The sequence below is a fragment of the Dichotomopilus funicola genome, assembly GCF_033296635.1.
Source record: "Dichotomopilus funicola strain CBS 141.50 unplaced genomic scaffold C8A04scaffold_13, whole genome shotgun sequence".
Classification (NCBI taxonomy): Eukaryota; Fungi; Ascomycota; class Sordariomycetes; order Sordariales; family Chaetomiaceae; genus Dichotomopilus; species Dichotomopilus funicola.
Window position 1 is genome coordinate 216,667 of NW_026944034.1, and position 18,740 is coordinate 235,406.

Genomic DNA, 18,740 nt, shown 5'->3' on the forward strand with positions numbered 1-18,740 from the left:
GATGTGGTTCGTTCTGTATACAAGATACAATGTACCGGACGGCAGGCGTAAAATCTGGGTTCCCTAAAAGAAAAGGCTACAAATGAACAAACAAACGGCTAGAAGTGATTGGATACTTGTGAGAGTAGCAAAGCGGTTGAACCACCAACTTCCAGGGTTCTCTAGCCATCCTATTAGTCTCCCAGGTCAGAATTGTAGTGTAGTCATCCTTCCCCCTTCTACTTCCTCCCGCCACAATCAAGGGAAAGACAGAAAAGGGGAAAAGAAAAGGGGCAGAAACCACAACAGAAGCGAAGACCCTCAGATTAGCTCTCTTCTGTTCCCACTGACAACCTAAAACGGGCAAGCTTACGGCTATGCGTAATGGCCAGGTCCCGAGGCTGCCTGCAAATTTGGCTTTTTGGACCTTCCGTCATCACCGGGCACCGCTCTGTTGTGGTTGTAGCTTTAGTCCTCTAGGCCCCTCGGAGCTAGAGAACCGCAACTTGGAAGAAGGTGTGAGAAAATAGAAAAAGCATCGAAAACCTGCCAGACCGCAGTATTTCCCGCTCTCCCGCTCCTTTTTCCCAAGACGAAACGAAAAATAACCCCAACTTCCCCCCAGCCTCCTCCGGCCCGACACTTGTCACCAATCCCAAAGCGGCCCAGAGGAGCCAAGGTCAACTCTTCGTTCATCCATCAACCAGGCCTTCACCACCCCCCCTCTGCATCCTTTTCAGGCTTCCTCTTCCCCACTGCTCCGATTGAAAACTACTTGTTTGCAAGTCATCGATGCTGCACTGTCGCGCGCACTCATACACCCGGGTTTCCCTCCTCCAACAATGAAGGATGGGGGGGACCCCACGGAGAAGTGACGCACCGGCGCACCTCCTTGAGTTTGCTTTGGGTTTGTCGTCATGGCAGCTTGCTTGGGGTGAGGAAGGTGTGTGAAAAGAGGGTAGTGTGTGTAAAGATAGTAGTAAAAACCGAATGAATGGAGGAGGCACTTGGTATGGACTTCAGCCCGGGGCCTAGGGGAAGTCAGGGATAGGAGAGAAGCCAATCCATAGCCTGTGAGAAAGATGAACTGGCAAGTTTCTGACGCTATTTCCGGGGGTTGGTTCGGAGTACAATAAGTACTTCCGTTCCGTATATCGATCGGTTGGTTATATGTGGTTTTGTCCTGCTCAGATATCCATTCTTAGCGCTCGCAACCTCGCCCACGTCAAATGATGACGGGATGAGTCGAGGATTCGCGGAAGGTTTTCGTCACTGCAGACTTTGTCGTCGAATCCAGTGAATGTAGAAGAATAGCAGAAAGGGAAAGGAAGGCCAATATCGCTTGATACTGGATCTCGCATTAGATTTGAGGTCGAAAATGAAACCAATCAATGTTGGCTAAAGGTCGCGTGTGTTGAACTGCGGAACCGGAAATCAATCGACGTTCTCGTGCCAAGTGTGCTCAAGATCGTAACAAGTATAAGGGCTCTTGTCTATCGTGAAACGACGAGCGAAGGTTTGAGCGTGGTTGAAATGCTCTGGTGGCGACGTCGTTTCCAAAGCTTGGATGTTACTAGAAAGTTGGTGGGGGTGAGGAGGAAACGCGCTGCAGCATGGAAGAAGTCGCGTTTTTGGTGCCGGCGACCCGCCAAGCCCACGTTAAAGCTAGAGCCACAGCGCCACACCTGCTGTGGCCGCAGCGCCTCCGTCCCCTGCCAACGTCCTCCAAGGCTGGAAATTTCCAGATCAGGCCGTCCTTCAACATCGCCAGACTCGGTCCCCGCGATTCTCCTAGCTTGAGCTTCTTGCGCTCCACGGAAAGCTAAGCCGACGGCATATCTAGCTGGGTTCAGTGAATTGTAACAATCCTTCAAAATGGTATACTCACGACCTCCCCTCGTAATTCCTTAAACAGCAACCGCTTCCGCCCAGGAACTAACCAAACCCTCTCTCCATCCAGGCGCGCAACTCCGAAAAAGCCCAGTCCATGCTCTTCCGCTTCCGCGAAGCGCAAGCAGCAGACCTGGGCATCATCGACGCGGGGCGATCCCGACGACCGCGCGGCATCACCGAGCAGGACAGCATCCCGGCATGTGAGAAGTGGCGCGGGCAGGTTCTCAAGGAGATCTCGCGCAAGGTGTCACGCATCCAGGACCCGGCGCTGTCCGACTACCAGATCCGCGACATCAACGACGAGATCAACAAGTTGATGCGCGAGAAACACATGTGGGAAGTGCAGATACGAAATCTCGGCGGGCCGAATTACACGCGCAGCGGCGGGAAGGTGTATGACGAGGCCGGCAGGGAGATACAAGGGGGTGGGAAGGGGTATCGATATTTTGGCCGGGCGAGGGAGTTGCCGGGGGTCAAGGAGTTGTTTGAGGCCGCGGCGAAAGCGAAGAAGGAGGACGAGAAGCCACTGGAAGAGAGGATGGATTTGAGGCGGCAGGTGAATGCGGCGTACTATGGCTACGCACCAGGGGAAGAGGATAAGGAGCTGTTGGAATACGAGTGGGAAAGAGAGAAGATGGCCTTTAAGGGGTTGGCTAAGGCCGGGCCCGCCGAAACACCGCCTGGGTGGGAGCCATTGCCAGGGGATATAGGAGATGGGCGAGCGTGGGAGCTGCCGACGCTAGATGAGGTTCAGCAGGAGCTTATTGAGCGGCGGCGGCGAAAGCTGTTGGATCAGTTGTAGAGATTGTGGATAGACGATGGGCCGATGGTGTTGTCTAGCATTTTCACGGATGGATGGGCTGGCGTTCATGGCGCAATGGGAGTATTTCGGCAGCCAGATATGATGAATCGACCTTTACTTAAGTCGATCTGGTATTTCGGTTCACAATGTTGTTCTTAGTATAAGTCATACAATTTAACCGCTATATCGGCCTGCCATTAAAATTCCATCATATATCCGCTAATGCGCATCCAAAATGTAAACATGCTCCCTATATGCAACATTATCAACGCCAACATCCCCCCAAACAAATCTCAATACCCATCTCAAAGTAATACAAAGATACCCGACAGAAACCTAGCAGGTCTTCGGCCAGTTCTCCTCAATCCACCCCGCCATCAGCTCCGTAAACGTCCCTTCAACATACAACTTCACATCCCCTTCGGTATAGTCACCACCCCCAGCAAACTTGAGCGCGACCAACACCAACGGCGTAATGAAGTCGAGGAACACGAGATCCACCTTCTCGGGGAAATCACCCCCTTGGTTCTCCTTGCCTTCCACCGCCGGAGGCAACCCGACCTCGGCTTGCACGCAGTTGGGAACGACGTAAAAGTTGACTGGCTGGTGCACGGTGTCGTCCCCGTCACGTCCAATGTCGTCGTGTGTGGTGTAGCCTTCAGTCAGACGAGGCCGCTGGCCGGTGGGCTTAGCACCATCATCGCCGAGAGGTTTTTGTTGGAAATCGGTATCTAGAAGAGGCCCACCGTTCGCAGCGTTGGATACAGGCAGTTCGTGGATGACTGATTCGTGAATGACGAGCTGCTCAGGGTTTGCCATGAACCGGGGGTCTCGTGGGAAGGAAGGGCCCGAGCCCGATTCGGAGCCCGACTCGGCCACGATCTTGCCGGCATTGTTGAGGAGCCCAATGACTTTGCGGGCCACCGCGTAGGGCACGTCGGGGATGTACACCATCTTGCTTAGGAACGGGGACACGATAAAGGTAGCATCGCGGGTGAACGGGCCCTGGAAGATGTCAAAACGGATGGCACCGGTATTGAAGATGACCAGACGCGGGACGTCGGCGCGGGCCGGGTTGACGGCGATGTCCGGAAGGACGTCCTTCTCGAGCCAGGTGAAGATGCTATCGTCGCCTGGATACGGGGCACGGGACAGCCAGAAGGTTTGGGGGGCACAGCCGAAGGCGTAGTCGAGGTCCAGGGCGCTGCGGGCGCTGGTAATCATCGCCGACACGTTGCGGCCGTGTTCTGTGGGGAAGGTGTTGGCATCGAGGCCGGTGTGGTAGTGCAGGCCGAGCAGGTTGTTGTCGATGTAGCGGCGGGTGAAGGAAAAGTTGGTGTCTGTGGAGAGGGCCTTCCGCTCGAGTTCCCCGTCGATCGACATCCAGCCGATGGTCTCAAAGTACCGCCCGCTGGCAACGGCGAAGGACCGCGCGTCGTAGGTTGTGGCGTCGCGGATATGGACGTGGCCACCGAAGAACAGGATCGGGGTGAGAGGGTTAGCCTTGCGAATGGCCCGGAAGATGATCTTAAACTCGAGCATCTGCACCCCGACGTGGCCGATCACGACAAACACATCCGTCTCTTCCCGGATGGCCGTCTGGAACCACGGCTCTCTCACGGTTTCCCGGACGGGTTGGACCACAGTGTTGTTGGCATTGCCGGTGAAGTCAAAGAGAAAGCCGAACGCTACAACGTCCAACTTCTGGTTCTTGGTCTGGAACTTGCGGTACCGCTGGGCCAGCGGCGTCTTCTCGCCAGATTCGGGATCGATATAATCCAGGTTGGAGGCTATGTAATTCTCCTTGAAATTGGGCACGGTGTAGCGGTGCTCTCCGTCCGCGGTGGAAGCGATGTACAACTCATGATTGCCGCTGCAGATGATGTCGACGTCCTGTTGGCGGTAGATGTCGTAGTAGTACTCGCCCTTGGGGCTGGAAGCATCGTAGAGGCCGTTGCCCTCGACACGGTCGCCCGTGTCGACAAGCAGCAGATCGACACCATCACGGTCCGCCTTCTCGCGCATGTGATGGGCGAACGACACATAATCCCCCCAGTCGGCCGAGTATTGCGGCTCCTGCAGATGCCCTGCGTGCCAGCCGTGTGTGTCTATCCATCGTCAGCTGCTTTCTTTTCTGTTTTCATCCTTTTACTTCGTTCTCTTCTCCTTGCCTATCCCATCCATCTCTCAGTATTTTGCCAAGGATAGAGAAACCGTCTGAATTAACTCAGTTCCTCCTTACCTGTTGTGTGCAAAAAGTTGAGGCGGCCCCAAACCAGGTCACGCATTGGCGCAGGGACTGGTTCCGCAGCGCCCGGTTGCGCTGCAGCGGCCGTCCGAGCGAGCGCCGCAAATGCGCTGCCAATGACAGCTGCTTTCAACCCCATCTCGTCCGAATCTGGAGATTTGACAACTTAGGCCATAAAAGTCGAAGCCGATGTCAAATATCTCGGAAGCGCAACTCCAATAACAATGGTTGAACAGATGAAATAGGCGATGAGACCTGCCTCAGCCATGAAGGTTCTCAGCCAGCCCCCGGCGTGTTGGGGACCGACTGCGCCGTTCCACGAAACCGCGGCGACAGGGATAGATCATGTCCATTTTGGGTATCCCTGTCGAGCGCACCAGCTCCTTTTAACGTTAACTCTGAAGACCTCTGGTATCAATTGTCAATATTTGTGTCCTTGGGTGATGTGTATCCCCCAATCTCTCTTCCCAGTTGCTTATGACGTGGCATTCCGTTTACATGCGTAACAAAATGGGAGAATCGAGGTTGAACTTTAGCAAGATGAGGCTTGTGAGCACTGTTCACCGCTCCGCAACACCCATCAAGGTAAGCTCAACGGACTCGGCAAGGGGAAGCGATGGGAGTGAAATGTGGTGTTTTATTTATTTATTTTGTTACGTCACCCTCCATATTTTATCTTCGGCTCGACTATTTCCCTCGAAAACATCCTTCCCTCATCACCCTCAGTTCTGAACCCTCCGGGTTGATCCAGTACTTCCTCAGGGCTTCCAAGGCCTTCACGGCCGACCCCTCCTCAACCAACCCAACATCCTCGAAATCCCGAATAACGACAGACAACCAAAATCGGCAACCCTCCCACTCCGGTGAGAACGTAAACCGGTCCCGTCCCTTTTCGCTGATGATATGAACAACGTCGGCGATAGTAACGTCTCTCAAAGGCTTGTAAGTAAAGGCGTGAAGCGTCTCGTTTGTGTAAGGCTCGTTAGGAAGAGATGTCGTTTCGATTTTTCCGCGTAACCCATCCGTGCCGTATCCCGGGACCATGTCGAGCATAACACTGGACGTAGCCGAATTCTGGAGGCACAGGACCCAGTGGTTTGTAGGTGGCTCTCCAGCCTCGTTGCCTTCGTTCAGATCATTGCAGAGGGCACAGAGGTGAATGAGTTCGATCGAGGCATCCAGGTCATCGGTCTTGAGATTGTCGAGATCCCAATTATTCTCTTCCCGGAGTCGCTCAACGATATTAGATTGTAACGCCGATATGGCGAGTTAGGTAAGGGAGTGGAATGCTTCAAATTCAGGCGTGTCCAACCCGTACGGCGAAGGGAGTGGAGACATCTTTTGTGGACTCGAGTGATATCGCAACGTTTCGATCGTCGAACTCTAGTTAACGTCACGAAGAGCAAGGTAAAAGACTCCAGAACAGAATGAAACGCCAGGAAAAAGAACCTTGATTGATTGAAACAAAATTTCGATCAATGGGTAGCCCCTCCATACTTTATATCGTTCATTCCCCCACGCTCTGCTGGCTGTTGGTTGGCACTATATCTTGCGTGCGGTTTAGCGCGCGCTTCGCGCCTCTCGATGGCCCCTTTCCTCCTCTGCTTGAAACACGACATGCTCGGCAGTACATGAAATCAAATTCAGGCGGATAATTCGTAAACGGGGCTAAGAAAGAGTCAAAGGAATAAAAATAAAAAAGAAAGGAAAAGGGACAAAAGAGAAGAAAAAACAAAAAAACTTCAAGACGAGACCAGAACAAATAAACTCACCTCCCACGCTCCCACCTTGCTACCTTGGGCGTCCCACAGTACAAACCCTAAACCTCGCTGCGAAGCAAGGCAACACCCCGGATATCTGACCGTTCGAAACCACCAACAATCTTTGACGCCTCTCTCCGAAAGATGGAACCCCAAGGAGAGGATTTGATCATGTAATTATCGGACACAGACCTGGTCGAACACATTCATAACCTCCGTGTGGCTCGGAGACTTCGTGAGGGTCGGGGAGATAGCCCAAGCTCATCGCGATATCCGATTCCACTCTCAGCAAATCCTACCGAGAAGAAAACGTGGCAGATGCCAAATTAGCATTGCTGCAAGCCGCAGCTCTCGGCATCCCCGTCCCAATCATCAAAAAGGTCATCCCTTGCGAGACAGGGTTTGAGCTCATCCAAACAAGGATTCATGGCCAAGATCTCATGGACGTCTGGCCTAGCATCGGGCTGTTCCAAACTATCCATATCGCCTTGCAGCTTCGATGGATAGTTCGGCGCATGCGAAGCGTGACTCGGTCGACAGCTGGGTCGCTTGGAACAGGGATTTGCCGTTCATTTTTCCTCGACAACGACGCCTACGGCATCCCCAACCACGCTTCGCCGACTATGACATCCTATATCGTGAATTTCTGGCACAACCACAAGTCTTTCCGCAAAGAAGCCAGCAAGACAGCGGAGGAACATAGAGAGTCCTGCCCAGAGCCGACAACGCCTGAAGAACTGGCCTTCACCCATCACGACCTCGTGCCTCGCAACATCATGATCGAGAATAAGACAGAGAAGCTGTGGGTGGTGGACTGGGACTTTGCGGGATTCTACCCGCCGTGCTTTGAACATGCCGCGATGCACAACTTCATTCTTCCGCCCGAGTGGCCCTGGTTCGCCCGTTGGAGGTGGAGAGTGGTGGTGTGGATCACGACGGGCTTACACAGGGGGAAGCTCGCCATGTTGGAGCGGATGCGCTCCAGGTCGATTCGGTTTCCTGCCTCTCGGCGCTTTAACATCAAGGCGGGCGCTACAGAATGCACCAAGGAGGTGAAAAATTAACCCAGTGACTGGTTGGGGGCCGGCGTATCGCTGAGTCACCCCCCGGGATACTCCGTAGTCGGTTGCGACTTATGTTTCATAGTGCTGTTGGTTGGAATCCCTGAAGCTCCGGTGGACCACGGCCTACTGCGCTGAGCGTGCGAGCTATCTGACGTAAGGAGGGTACGGCAACAAATACCGAATGGCCTATGGGTAAGGGCGGGTGAAGGGCATGGCTCGTTATAGACCTACGAATATCATGATATATTGACCGTGCCTGCAATTGTTCGTGAAATGTGATATCGAAGATGGGTCCGGGAAAATCCTCAACAAATAGTCCCGGAGCGGAAGGCCCGGCCAGCGGCGGATGCGGGACGGCGCCGAGGTTGCTGTGGAGAAGCTTCCCGCAGCAAACCAAGAGCTGCAGACCGGTGGTACCAATGCGTCTGCACTCGTACCTTGCGTCATTATCGCAGGCAGGCTCGAGGCGGGTTCCACCCCACCTGCACCTTCCAAAATAATGAGGAAAAGAGAGGAGAGACGGAGACACTTGCCTACCTACACTACTTACCTACTCGGACCTGTTATCTTCCCGAATTCCCGTTGTCTCGGCGGATTTAGGATTCATGGTCCGGTTTGTAGGTCTCCGTCTTTACCGAAGCAAATCACCATGCGCGAAGCTACAGAGGTCCAGTGGGACAGATAAGCAACCAAGATCAGCATTAGGTAACCTCTTCTACCTCCTAACCTAGCTCACTGAGGGAATTGTCTCAACCGAGGAATCACGACAACTTGGACAGGCTGTCATGCGGATCCGACCGAGGAGCCATCCTCAGCCAGTCTGGCTGCAGGCCCTCGGCCCATCTGCAGCAAGCCAACCCGTCCACGTATGAGTGGCGCCAAACCCCGCATCGCGGGGTGGGAGGTGTGGGAGGATGGAGTGGTAGAGCCGAGGGCGAAGTCAAAAAGAAGCCACAGTAAAGTCGCACGCACATCCACGAGAGCCACCCCAATCGGTCTTGGGCAGCCAGTGAGAGACGGCGCCATGATGGCTCTGCAGCTCTGCAGCAGACTTCTTTGCTTCTGGCTGCGCCGAGCCCTCCATGCTCTGAGAGTTCCCCCACCCCTTGCAGGATATGCTGTCCCGTCGATTCAGCCCTGCACTCCTCACGTGTGCCTTTCTCTTCCGAGTATCTTCACACGAGAGCAACTTTCTCTGTCGGAAACGGGTGCAAGTCTGATTGAACAACGTGTAAAACGTAGTAGGATCACGGAACTCGCCGGGTTTTCCTTCGGTCTGATATCTTGAACTCACGTTTAACGTTACTGGTGGCTTCGTCCGACCTCGTCGTGACCTAGACCTGCCTGAGCTCCCAGCTTGCGGTCTGCACGTGTAGCTTCCACGTCGCCTCCCTGAGCTGCTCTTTTCATTACAGCACTTCTTGCCGATCTTTGGTTCTTGCCTCCCGGAATACCTTTCGAACACTATCATATCCACGTTCACGATGGCTGCAACTATGGTTGACGACATACCGCGCTTCGGCCGTTCGGCGGTCGACTCCCTTGGCCCGGAGGACTTCGAGACTGCCTCGCTACGCTCCGTTCGCTCTATTCGCTCAGCAGCGCCCTCATATAGTAAGGAGCCCGATGAGTTTGGAAGCCCGCTTTCAAGGCTTCATTAGACCCCGCCACGGAATATGCTTGCTTGCTTCACCATTGTCTCCTTTTGGATCACAAAGCTAAACAGACATCCTTGAAGCTTCCGACGCCCCCTCCTACCACTCCACCAACCCGCACCCAGACCCCCTCCCAGCTTACTCTCCGCCGGCCCGCTCCACGTCCACGCCGACGCTGGGCAATGCATCTTCTTCCGCATCCACTTCCACAACCACACAACAACAGCAACAACAACGCCCACCGCCCCAACCACGCAACGGAAGCGTCTCCTCCCTCCTCGATCCCTTCGACCCCCCTTACGAACCAGGCACCACCCCACGCCGCTATGGCCTTCCACCCATTCCCTCCGCACCCCCGCGGCACCAAACCGGCCTGCCTTCCGTCTCCCAGTTCCGCAGCCCATCCTGGTCTGCCTCGGCCACCATCGCAGCCGGCGGAGGAAGTGGTAGCAGCGGACTTAGCGGCAGCTTAGTCGGGAGCGCCGTTAGCAGTGGCGGAGGTGGTAGTGTTGGCGGTGGTGGGATGGGTGCAAACCCGACAGCGAGGTTGTATCAGAACGTGGCGCTGCGCCGAGCGCGAGCTGCCAGCGGAGCTGCGGGTGGTGGGGGATACGGGAGTAGCCCTTATGGGGGCGGGAGCTTGGCGTCGTCATCGTTGTCGTCGTCGACGGCGAACTTGGACGGGCTGATGAGGCGGGTGATGCTGGAGCGGATCGAAGAGGAGGAGAGGAACCGAGTGCGGCCGCTGGAGGATCCGTACTTGGTGGGCGAGGAGGCGGCTGCGCGGGCTCGGGCGGAGAGGATTGCGAGGGAGAATAGGGGGGATGAGGTTTTGATTCGGGAGGACCGACGTTGGGATTGGTTCCTAGGTGAGTGGAAAGATCATCTCCCCGGTTCAATATCGATGTTTATTGGGTATCTGGCTAACCGATTCTGAACCGTAGCCCAGACGAGAGACCGTGAAGAGCGCGAGCGAAGCTGGAAACGCTTTCGCCGTGATATGGACCGGCGGTCTGGCAGCAGGCTTCCCTTCCGTATCGGCGCGCGCTTCTGAGAGAAGAAGGAATATGGGTTGTTCAGGGGTTCCCTCGCCGACTTTCAAGTTTTGATTTTGACTTCTGGCTTCCTGTTTCTGTCTATGGGCGTTCTGGTTGGGCCCTGGTGCGTTTCTGTTTCCCTTCGCTCCCTCAACCTCGATTCAGACCGACTTTTCTTTCGGCCCCTGAAGGGTTTTGGTCGTCATCGTCCTCCTCTTGCATTGGGCGGATATCGGCTATTTGTTTTCCATTTCCTAGGTGTTTGGCGGTTTCAGCATACTTGGAAGGCCAGATTGGTATTCTTGGGGTTATTTGACCCCATGCTTGTTTGCATTTGCCGGAGCACGTCTTCAGCCGAATTTGGGAGATGGTGGATGGGAGTTTGCCTATCATGCGAGCAGTGTCTTTGGCATAGTTTTCCATATCAGCAAATCAAACGATTATATTCACGTACGTACAAGTCCCCACGGCATAGCAGAGCAATGGCGCAAAACCGATCACATATTTTACATGTGAAATATCGAATAGCGCCCTGCTTGCCCGCCTAGATCATATCCGTTCTATGAACCAAGTACGCATCCGTTCAACGCCGGCCCAAATGCTACTACGGATGACACCTTCAGTCAGCCGAGTCCCTGCTGCTTGTAAACAACGCTCGTACACAATACTCCTCGTGAACTTGTGAACCAAAATTGCGTCTCGCTTCGTTTAGCCCTTGCTCTTGGTGTTGAGGATCAGGGCGACAATGAGTCTGGAGACGGTGTTAGCAACGTGGTCTGGGTGGTTTCAAAAGTTCAAGGACGGAGCCTACCCGTAGAGCCCCAACACTTCGCCGAAAATAAGGATCAGAACCATGCCGACAAACACCCTAGACTGCAACATGTACGACCGAACGCCCTTGTCGCCAACGACGCCGATGCAGTATCCAGCTGCAAGACCCGTAAGGCCGACAGACAGCCCGCATGCGAGGTGCATGAAACCGCTGGCTCCTTGTTAGCATGTTGATGCGATCCCATACAACCTTCCAGCTCGATGTAGGTGGGCCACAAACTTGAATAAGCTATAGTTTGACCCGGGTTGCAGGTCCTGGGCAATGAGGACGGATATCACGAGCGAGTAGACGGCGATGATACCGGACATGACAACGGGGATAAGGCACTGTCGAAGTTGCGAGTAAAGTCAGCCCCGGATCCCCCTAGGATAAACGCCGAGGATAGTATCCCTCCCACCTTCATGATCAAGTCCGGCCGAAACGTTCCCACGCCTGCAATGCCAATGCCGGATTTTGCGGTGCCGTAGGCGGCACCCATGCCTATTATTCGATCTCCAGTCAGCTCGCTGTCCGTTGGTTTGGTTGGAGGGGCGCTCGCGGTGTAGGAGGGAGGGGTTGGTTCGTACAGCCAAAGATCATGGCCGATGCAATGCCGCCCTATAGAAGAAGTCGGGTTAGTGATGCTGATGACGCATTCTCCCAGCCGCCGTCGCGTAGTTTGCTCAACTTCCGCGTCCGTCATCGAGGAAGCTCTCCCAAACTCGACCAGCCACCAACTTACCATGCCAATGAAGGGCGCAAACTTGGGGCTCAACTCCGACTCGGCCATCTTGTAAATCGTGTCGGAGGGTGGCGCTTTCAAATCGGTAGCTGATGGCGCAATGGTGGTGTTGCGCGAATCATAAGATGTTGGGACAGCTGAGATGGCAGGTTGACGACAGCTCGGTCCTCTGCGCTGCGTTTCGAGGCCGCGAATCCCTCGGCCGAAACCAACAGCACCGTGCCAAGAAAGTCACGTGAGCATGGCTGTGGAAGTGGCACATGCATCCCTGGGGAAGTGTTACATTCAAATCATCTACGAAGCCCGGATGAAGACATCGAACCGCGCTGGGCTTGATATTGGAGGGGTTGGTGGCATGTTTCATCATACTATTATCCAGCGAGGCCACCAAGCCAACTCTTTCGCTGCAATAGAATACCAATCCATTGCTCATGCCTCGCTTTCGCGACGAAATGCTCCATGTATATTACACAGTGTCACACTGTATATCTAAATCTGTGACACTGTGACAAGAACGTTCTGAGCTCCCAAGATGGAACTGGGCTTCCACTCTGTTTCCGCTTCTCTCACCGGCAGAACTTATTGAAATCGAAAACGGAAACGAGATATTCATGGGGTGTTGAATCTCACCGCGTTAACGAATTCGTGATTTTGAATTGAGGTCTCCAATTATCCCTGACCCGAGCCAGGGGAAACAGGCTGCGCCACACTCCGCGGAGCTCGCGGTTGAGTTGGTGGATCGCGAACACACCTTTTCGGCGTTGCAAGCTCGCAAATCGCCCTGTGGCGGCATTGGGCCTTGGCTACAGCCTATCGTGGCCTTGATTGTAGCCATCAATATTGGCATCGCGGTCCATCCGGAGAGCAAACCCTTCCGGGCCGAGAACCAGCAAATGGTGCACGATCCCCCGTTTGCATTTGTCGAATATTTTTCGCCCTCTCGGGTCAGCCCAACCATTATCACCTCAACCTCAACCAAGCCCTTCTTGCTCCAGGCCTCTCAAATAGCTCATCTCCCCCGGCTTTTTCCAAGGCTACAAAGTTAATCGGAGGCCTGAGGCTAGCGGGTTGTCCCACAGCGGTTCCAAAAATTGTTGTTAGGGGGTCGCTTCATCGCCCAATAACGTCACCCGCTCTCCGGAGCACAACCGGGAGCACACTCTCGAGCAACCTCTTTTGCTCTGCCCCATCCGCCAACCCCCCTCCCTGAAGCATCGACTCCGGCTTCGACAGGGGATAGCGGAACCGCCCGCTGCGGCCTCCGACGCACAATATCTTTTCTTGCTCCCCAGTGAGCGCGCATATCTGGAGCGGTGGTCACAATCGACTTTTTTTGGGCTGGACGCAATCGAACGAGTGGGCGAAGTGCGGGCGCTGCGTTGGCTGCGAGATCCAAGTGCGCCGTCCCCGACTCCACTTGGATTGCAATTCCACCCCTGGCACCGCCCGACCATCCGTCGACCAAACCCTTCAACGGTCACCCCTTTGCAGCCATCGACTCGCTGACACGCGCAATCGTGTTCACCTCGAGCCATGGCCGACTACCAGCGTGAGCGGGCGCCGCCCCCGAGGCAGCAACAGCAGCGACCACCGCAACACCAACAATACGGAAACGATTACCAGCGAGATGCCGCGTTTTCGAACATCTTCGGTGCCGCTCCTCCTCCCGGCCGCTCGCAGACCATGACTTCGTCCATCGCGCCGCCGCAGTTCAGCCAGGATGGGCGTACCAACACAATGTCCTCGACGACTTCCGCGATGTCCGACATGCACCGACCACCGCCTCAACGGCCACCGCCAGGCGGGGATTACCGCAATCAATACCCCCCTCCCCGGCCACGTCCCAACGATGGCGCCCAGGGCTACGGATACTATCAGGGACAGCAGCGCTCAGCATCGGGGGGGCAGCAGGTTCCGTCACCTCAATTCATCCAGCAGCAGCAACAGGCACGGCGACCATACCCTGGAAGCCCACCGTCGCAGCAGCAACCCCCGCCACAACGCTTCGACACCCGCCGGGGACCGCCTCCTCCTCAGGGCTATTATGACAATAGTCAGCGCGCTCCCACACAGCGATTCTACCAGGACGGAAGACCCGCTCCCGCTATGAACAACGATCCATATCGCTCGCAGTCTTTGGCCAACTTCCCGAGACAGCCGATGTATCAACAACAATCCCCACCGCAGGCGTACCAGCCGCAGCAGCAGCAGCCACAACAGCAGGCGCCTGCTAACACTTTGCGAAACGCACAATACAACCAACAGCCCTCTCGAACAACAGCCCAGGGGCGGATTGTCCCAGAAAGGCACATGGAAGACCGGTCCATGACCATGACGGGGTATCCCTCCCATGACCGAGATGCCCACCAAACAATGAGCGGCCGTGTAATTCCCAACAGGCGACCCGCGGGTGGCGCCACGCCTCAATCGGACTACGGAAGCAACCACAGCTCACCAAACCCGAACTTCCCGGCGGGTTACGGCCCGCCCGGGTCTCAGACACGGACTACGAGCATGGCGTCCTCGATCGGGAACGACAGCAACAGGACCATGTCCATGGCCTCGACGATTGCCCCGTCGACAATTGCCCCAACAGAAAAGTCGGATCAAACCGTCGTGCAGCGCTCATCGATAACCAACTCGATCAACGGCGAACGCCCGCCCACCGCTAAGATCCGGCCGCCTATCGTCTACCCCGCGCTCCTTTCCCGCGTCGCAGAATGCTTCCGTCAAAAGATTGTCACAGGCGACCGCACCAAGAACGAGCTCACATACAAGAATGCGTTTAGTGGCGCTGAAGCGGTCGATGTCCTCTCGTATATCATCAGGACTACGGACAGGAACCTGGCCTTGCTCCTTGGCCGTGCGCTTGATGCCCAAAAGTTCTTCCACGATGTTACCTACGAGCACCGGTTGCGTGATTCGACGTACGAAATGTACCAATTCCGGGAGACGATGACCGAGGAGGTGGAGGAGAAGCCGGCGGTCAATGGCGTGTTTGTCCTACTCTCCGAGTGCTATTCCCCGACCTGTACACGGGACCAGCTTTGCTACTCTATCGCCTGCCCGCGACGGTTGGAACAGGTATCGAGGCTAAATCTCAAGATGGGCCCTGGCCTCAAGGCAGAAGGGAGCGCTCCCGTCAACGACGACGACGTGGATCAGACGGACGAGCAGAAGCTCTGGATCAACAGTGTGCCCAAGGAGGTCGCCGACAGCATCAGCGACCGGGAGAAGAAGAGACAGGAAATTATCTCCGAGATCTGCTACACAGAAAGGGATTTCGTCAAGGATCTGGAATACCTCCGGGACTTCTGGATCTACCCGCTGCGTGGAAAGATCAATGGCATGTCGCCTATCCCGCCGCAGAGGAGAGACAAGGTGGTCCGGAACATCTTCACCAACATCATCGATTCGCCAAGTATCCATGGCGTGAGCTCGAGATTCGCCAGGTCCTTGACCGAACGGCAGCAAAAGACACCGGTGGTGAAGAACGTGGGCGACGTCTTTTTGGAGTTTGTGCCTCAATTCGAACCTTTTATCCTCTACGGCTCCAAGCAGCTGGAGGGTAAATTTGAGTTTGAGAATGAACGGTCACTGAACAAGGACTTTTCTCGATTCGTGGACGAGGTCGAGCGGCGGAGGGAGTCCAGGAAGCTGGAGTTGAACGGTTACCTGACGAAACCGACTACGAGATTGGCCAGATACCCGCTGCTTCTTGAGAACGTGCTCAAGTACACCGAGGATGGGAACCCGGATAAGGAGGATCTTCCCAAGGTCCTGACCATGATCCGAGATCTCCTGAGCCGTGTCAACGAGGAGTCTGGAAAGGCCGAGAACCGCTTCAACTTGCGCCGTCTCCACGAACAGCTCCGCTTCCGTCCGAACGAAAGAGTGGACTTGAAGCTCACGGACGAGGGCCGCGAGCTGGTGTTCAAGAGCCAGTTCAAGAAGTCGCCGACTGAAAACCCGGATATCACAACATTCCTATTTGACCATGCGGTGCTTTTGGTGCGCATCAAACAGGTGGGCAAGACGGAGGAGGTCAAGGCTTATCGCAGGGTGAGTAAATTATCTATCTTTTTGAGGCCAAAACGTACGACTGACTGGTTTGAATAGCCCATCCCATTGGAACTGCTCTCCATCAAGGAGATGGAGGAAGTAATACCGCAATCCGGAGTGAAGCGCTCGTCGTCTAGCATACTTCCGGCGCTTCGCAACACCGGCAACGAAACTAAGAAGGGTGACGGGTGGCCGGTTACGTTCCGGCATCTAGGGAAGAACGGCTACGAGCTGACACTGTACGCCTCGAACCAGTCGAGTCGGCAGAAGTGGCTCGAGGTTATCGACAACGCGCAGCAGAAGCTCAGGGCTCGGGCTGACTTCCTCAACACCACCATTATCACGTCTGGTTTCTTCTCTGGCACGAACAAGGTCAACTGCGTGGCACCCTTTGGTAAGTTCGCTCTACTACTCCGAGTAATTTATGCCAATCAAGTCTTTCAATTCTGACAGTCATTCCAGATGGCGGGCGCAAGCTCATCTACGGGACGGACAACGGCATCTATATGTCGGACCGCCGGTCCAAGGATAACGGAGCGCCCAAGCGCGTTATCGACGTGCCAAGCGTAACGCAGGTAGATGTTCTTGAAGAGTACCAGCTGCTGCTTGTGCTCTCCAACCGCTCGCTGCTGTCGTACCAGCTCGGCGCTCTCGATCCCAACGAGCCGATCTCGTCCAAGCGGGCCAAGAAGATCCAGAGCCACTGCAACTTCTTCAAGACGGGCATCTGCCTCGGCCGCCACCTGGTGTGCTGCGTCAAGAGCTCTGCGTTGTCGACAACCATCAAGGTCTACGAGCCCAACGATGCCATGTCGCGCACCAAGAAGCAGAAGGGACTAAGCAAGATGTTCAACGCCGGCCAGGACGAGCTCAAGCCGTTCAAGGAGTTTTACATCCCGACGGAATCCAGCTCGGTGCATTTCCTCAAGTCCAAGCTGTGCGTGGCCTGCGCCCGCGGGTTCGAGGTCGTCTCGCTCGAGACGCTCGAGACCCAATCGCTGCTCGATCAGGCCGACACATCGCTCGACTTTGTCGCGCGCAAGGAAAACGTCAAGCCGATCCACATCGAGCGGCTCAACGGCGAGTTCCTGCTCAACTACTCGGAGTTCTCCTTCTTTGTCAACCGCAACGGCTGGCGCGCGCGGCCCGAGTGGCGGCTCGACTGGGAGGGCACGCCCCAGGCGTTTGCCCTGTCGTACCCGTGGATCTTGGCGTTTGAGCCCAACTTTATTGAGCTGCGGCATATTGAGAATCTGGCGGTGCATATTGTGCCACATCGGAATATTCGCATGCTGCACAGCAGTACGCATGAGGTGAGTTTTCTTCTTCTTCCCCGACATGCTACCCCAAAGGTACAGCCACAGAAAAGGATGACTAATCGGTATATGTAGATTCTCTTTGCGTATGAAGACGAGCGGGGCGAGGATGTCATCGAAGCCATCGATTTCTGGAAGAGCCAGAGGAAATCGGAGATGTTACCCGGTGGCCTCAACGCGGGGTCTCCGCCTGGTAGCTCACACGGTCCATCACGGCTAGGCTTGGGGCAGTAAGCTTGAATTGAATTGGGGCAGTTGATCGTGGTGGGGGATGATGAAAGGGAGCGGCCGGAAGTGGTGGATATAGTGGACATCCATCCACATATCTCCGATTTCTTCCTCGTGCGAAGGGGTTAGTGAGGCCCGGCATTTCTTGTTTTCCTGTTACGATTCGAATGGGAGCCGGAGGGGGGGAAGAGAAGGAGGAGAAGGACAGAAAGAAAGATAGAAGGTGGTCGTTGGGGTGGGACCTAATCTGGGCTCTTTCTAGGTTTTTGTCTCAACACTTACAATTGTTCATGTTCAAGCTGGGAAGTTTGGTTCAAGATGGAAGAGGGGAAGGGAGGCGTTTCTCTTTTTCTTCGTCTTTTTTTTAATCTCGAGAAATTTTATCAGTGTTTCACCCCATGTTCTGTTTGGTCCGTTCGCACTGAGTCTCTATGATTGGTGTTGGCTCGTTGTTCGTGAGGCATAGTTTGAGGTCTGGTTGGTAAAGTGTGAGAGTAACAGTTGGGGAGAAGAAAGGGTTATGGGAATCCCACGCTGATATGGTGTTGTGAATTTATGTGCCATGTTCTCCTTCTACAGCCGGTTGTTTTCCTCACCACCAGGTTTTGTTGAGTGCTAGGACAGGAGACTGAGATATATTGAAGCTACCTAGGTATGGTACATAGGGGGCAGACATTCGTGGACTTGAACTTGGCGGTGATGATAAGAAATGTAGCCACGGACAAGAATAAATCCCACCGAGTTAGGACGCCGTCTTGATCCGCCATTTGCGCCATGTTCATGAATTACTGTCTTTGAACTGTGGGAGGTGGTGAGCACTGCCCCCTTTGACATCATATCAGATCCCCGAGCCGAGTGGTTGTGGGGGAAGTCTCAGAAGCCGGGCCAGTTCCAACTCGGTACCTCGGTTGAGTTCTTTGTTAGAAGGGGTAGTCGAGCGTTCAATTTTCACATACATTATTTTAGACTGCACTAACAGAAGATACAAAGAGCTAGTTCTCATGAGAAGATGGCAAGAGTGACATCCCACGATTTGTAGCTGCCGTGGTTATGTGGAAGATGCTGTTGAGAAATGGTGCCCCACTAAAGTTGTGGGGTTCCACAGGGCCCACTGTAAAGCACCTGGAAAACTGTGGGCCGAGC

At 54.8% G+C, this 18,740-nt stretch overlaps 6 protein-coding genes across 6 annotated transcripts; 4 read left to right on the forward strand and 2 right to left on the reverse strand.

Annotated features, from left to right (window-relative positions):
* Positions 1-1,854: 1,854 nt before the first annotated feature.
* C8A04DRAFT_26482 (Isy1-like splicing factor) lies at positions 1,855-2,674 on the forward strand (the record flags this gene model as incomplete). The annotated part of the gene is made up of 2 exons (XM_062779938.1): positions 1,855-1,857; positions 1,940-2,674. The coding sequence occupies 2 exons, from the start codon at positions 1,855-1,857 to the stop codon at positions 2,672-2,674; spliced, it is 738 nt and encodes a 245-aa protein (XP_062639106.1).
* Positions 2,675-3,010: 336 nt separating this feature from the next.
* Positions 3,011-5,061, reverse strand: C8A04DRAFT_26483 (Metallo-dependent phosphatase-like protein; the record flags this gene model as incomplete). The annotated part of the gene is made up of 2 exons (XM_062779939.1): positions 3,011-4,782; positions 4,917-5,061. The coding sequence occupies 2 exons, from the start codon at positions 5,059-5,061 to the stop codon at positions 3,011-3,013; spliced, it is 1,917 nt and encodes a 638-aa protein (XP_062639107.1).
* A 1,938-nt stretch (positions 5,062-6,999) lies between these two features.
* Positions 7,000-7,746, forward strand: C8A04DRAFT_10339 (uncharacterized protein; the record flags this gene model as incomplete). Its single annotated transcript, XM_062776542.1, has 1 exon — positions 7,000-7,746. A coding segment is annotated over one exon (747 nt), but the record flags the coding sequence as incomplete, so codon positions are not given.
* Positions 7,747-9,230: 1,484 nt separating this feature from the next.
* C8A04DRAFT_26485 (uncharacterized protein) lies at positions 9,231-10,455 on the forward strand (the record flags this gene model as incomplete). Its single annotated transcript, XM_062779940.1, has 3 exons — positions 9,231-9,360; positions 9,485-10,270; positions 10,346-10,455. The coding sequence occupies 3 exons, from the start codon at positions 9,231-9,233 to the stop codon at positions 10,453-10,455; spliced, it is 1,026 nt and encodes a 341-aa protein (XP_062639109.1).
* A 691-nt stretch (positions 10,456-11,146) lies between these two features.
* Positions 11,147-12,039, reverse strand: C8A04DRAFT_10428 (uncharacterized protein; the record flags this gene model as incomplete). The annotated part of the gene is made up of 6 exons (XM_062776579.1): positions 11,147-11,189; positions 11,250-11,420; positions 11,490-11,596; positions 11,668-11,750; positions 11,837-11,867; positions 11,992-12,039. 6 exons carry the CDS (start codon positions 12,037-12,039, stop codon positions 11,147-11,149), a joined length of 483 nt encoding a protein of 160 aa, XP_062639110.1.
* A 1,485-nt stretch (positions 12,040-13,524) lies between these two features.
* On the forward strand, positions 13,525-17,603 carry C8A04DRAFT_35553 (CNH domain-containing protein; the record flags this gene model as incomplete). Its single annotated transcript, XM_062783214.1, has 4 exons — positions 13,525-16,053; positions 16,111-16,447; positions 16,516-17,366; positions 17,445-17,603. The coding sequence occupies 4 exons, from the start codon at positions 13,525-13,527 to the stop codon at positions 17,601-17,603; spliced, it is 3,876 nt and encodes a 1,291-aa protein (XP_062639111.1).
* Positions 17,604-18,740: the final 1,137 nt, after the last annotated feature.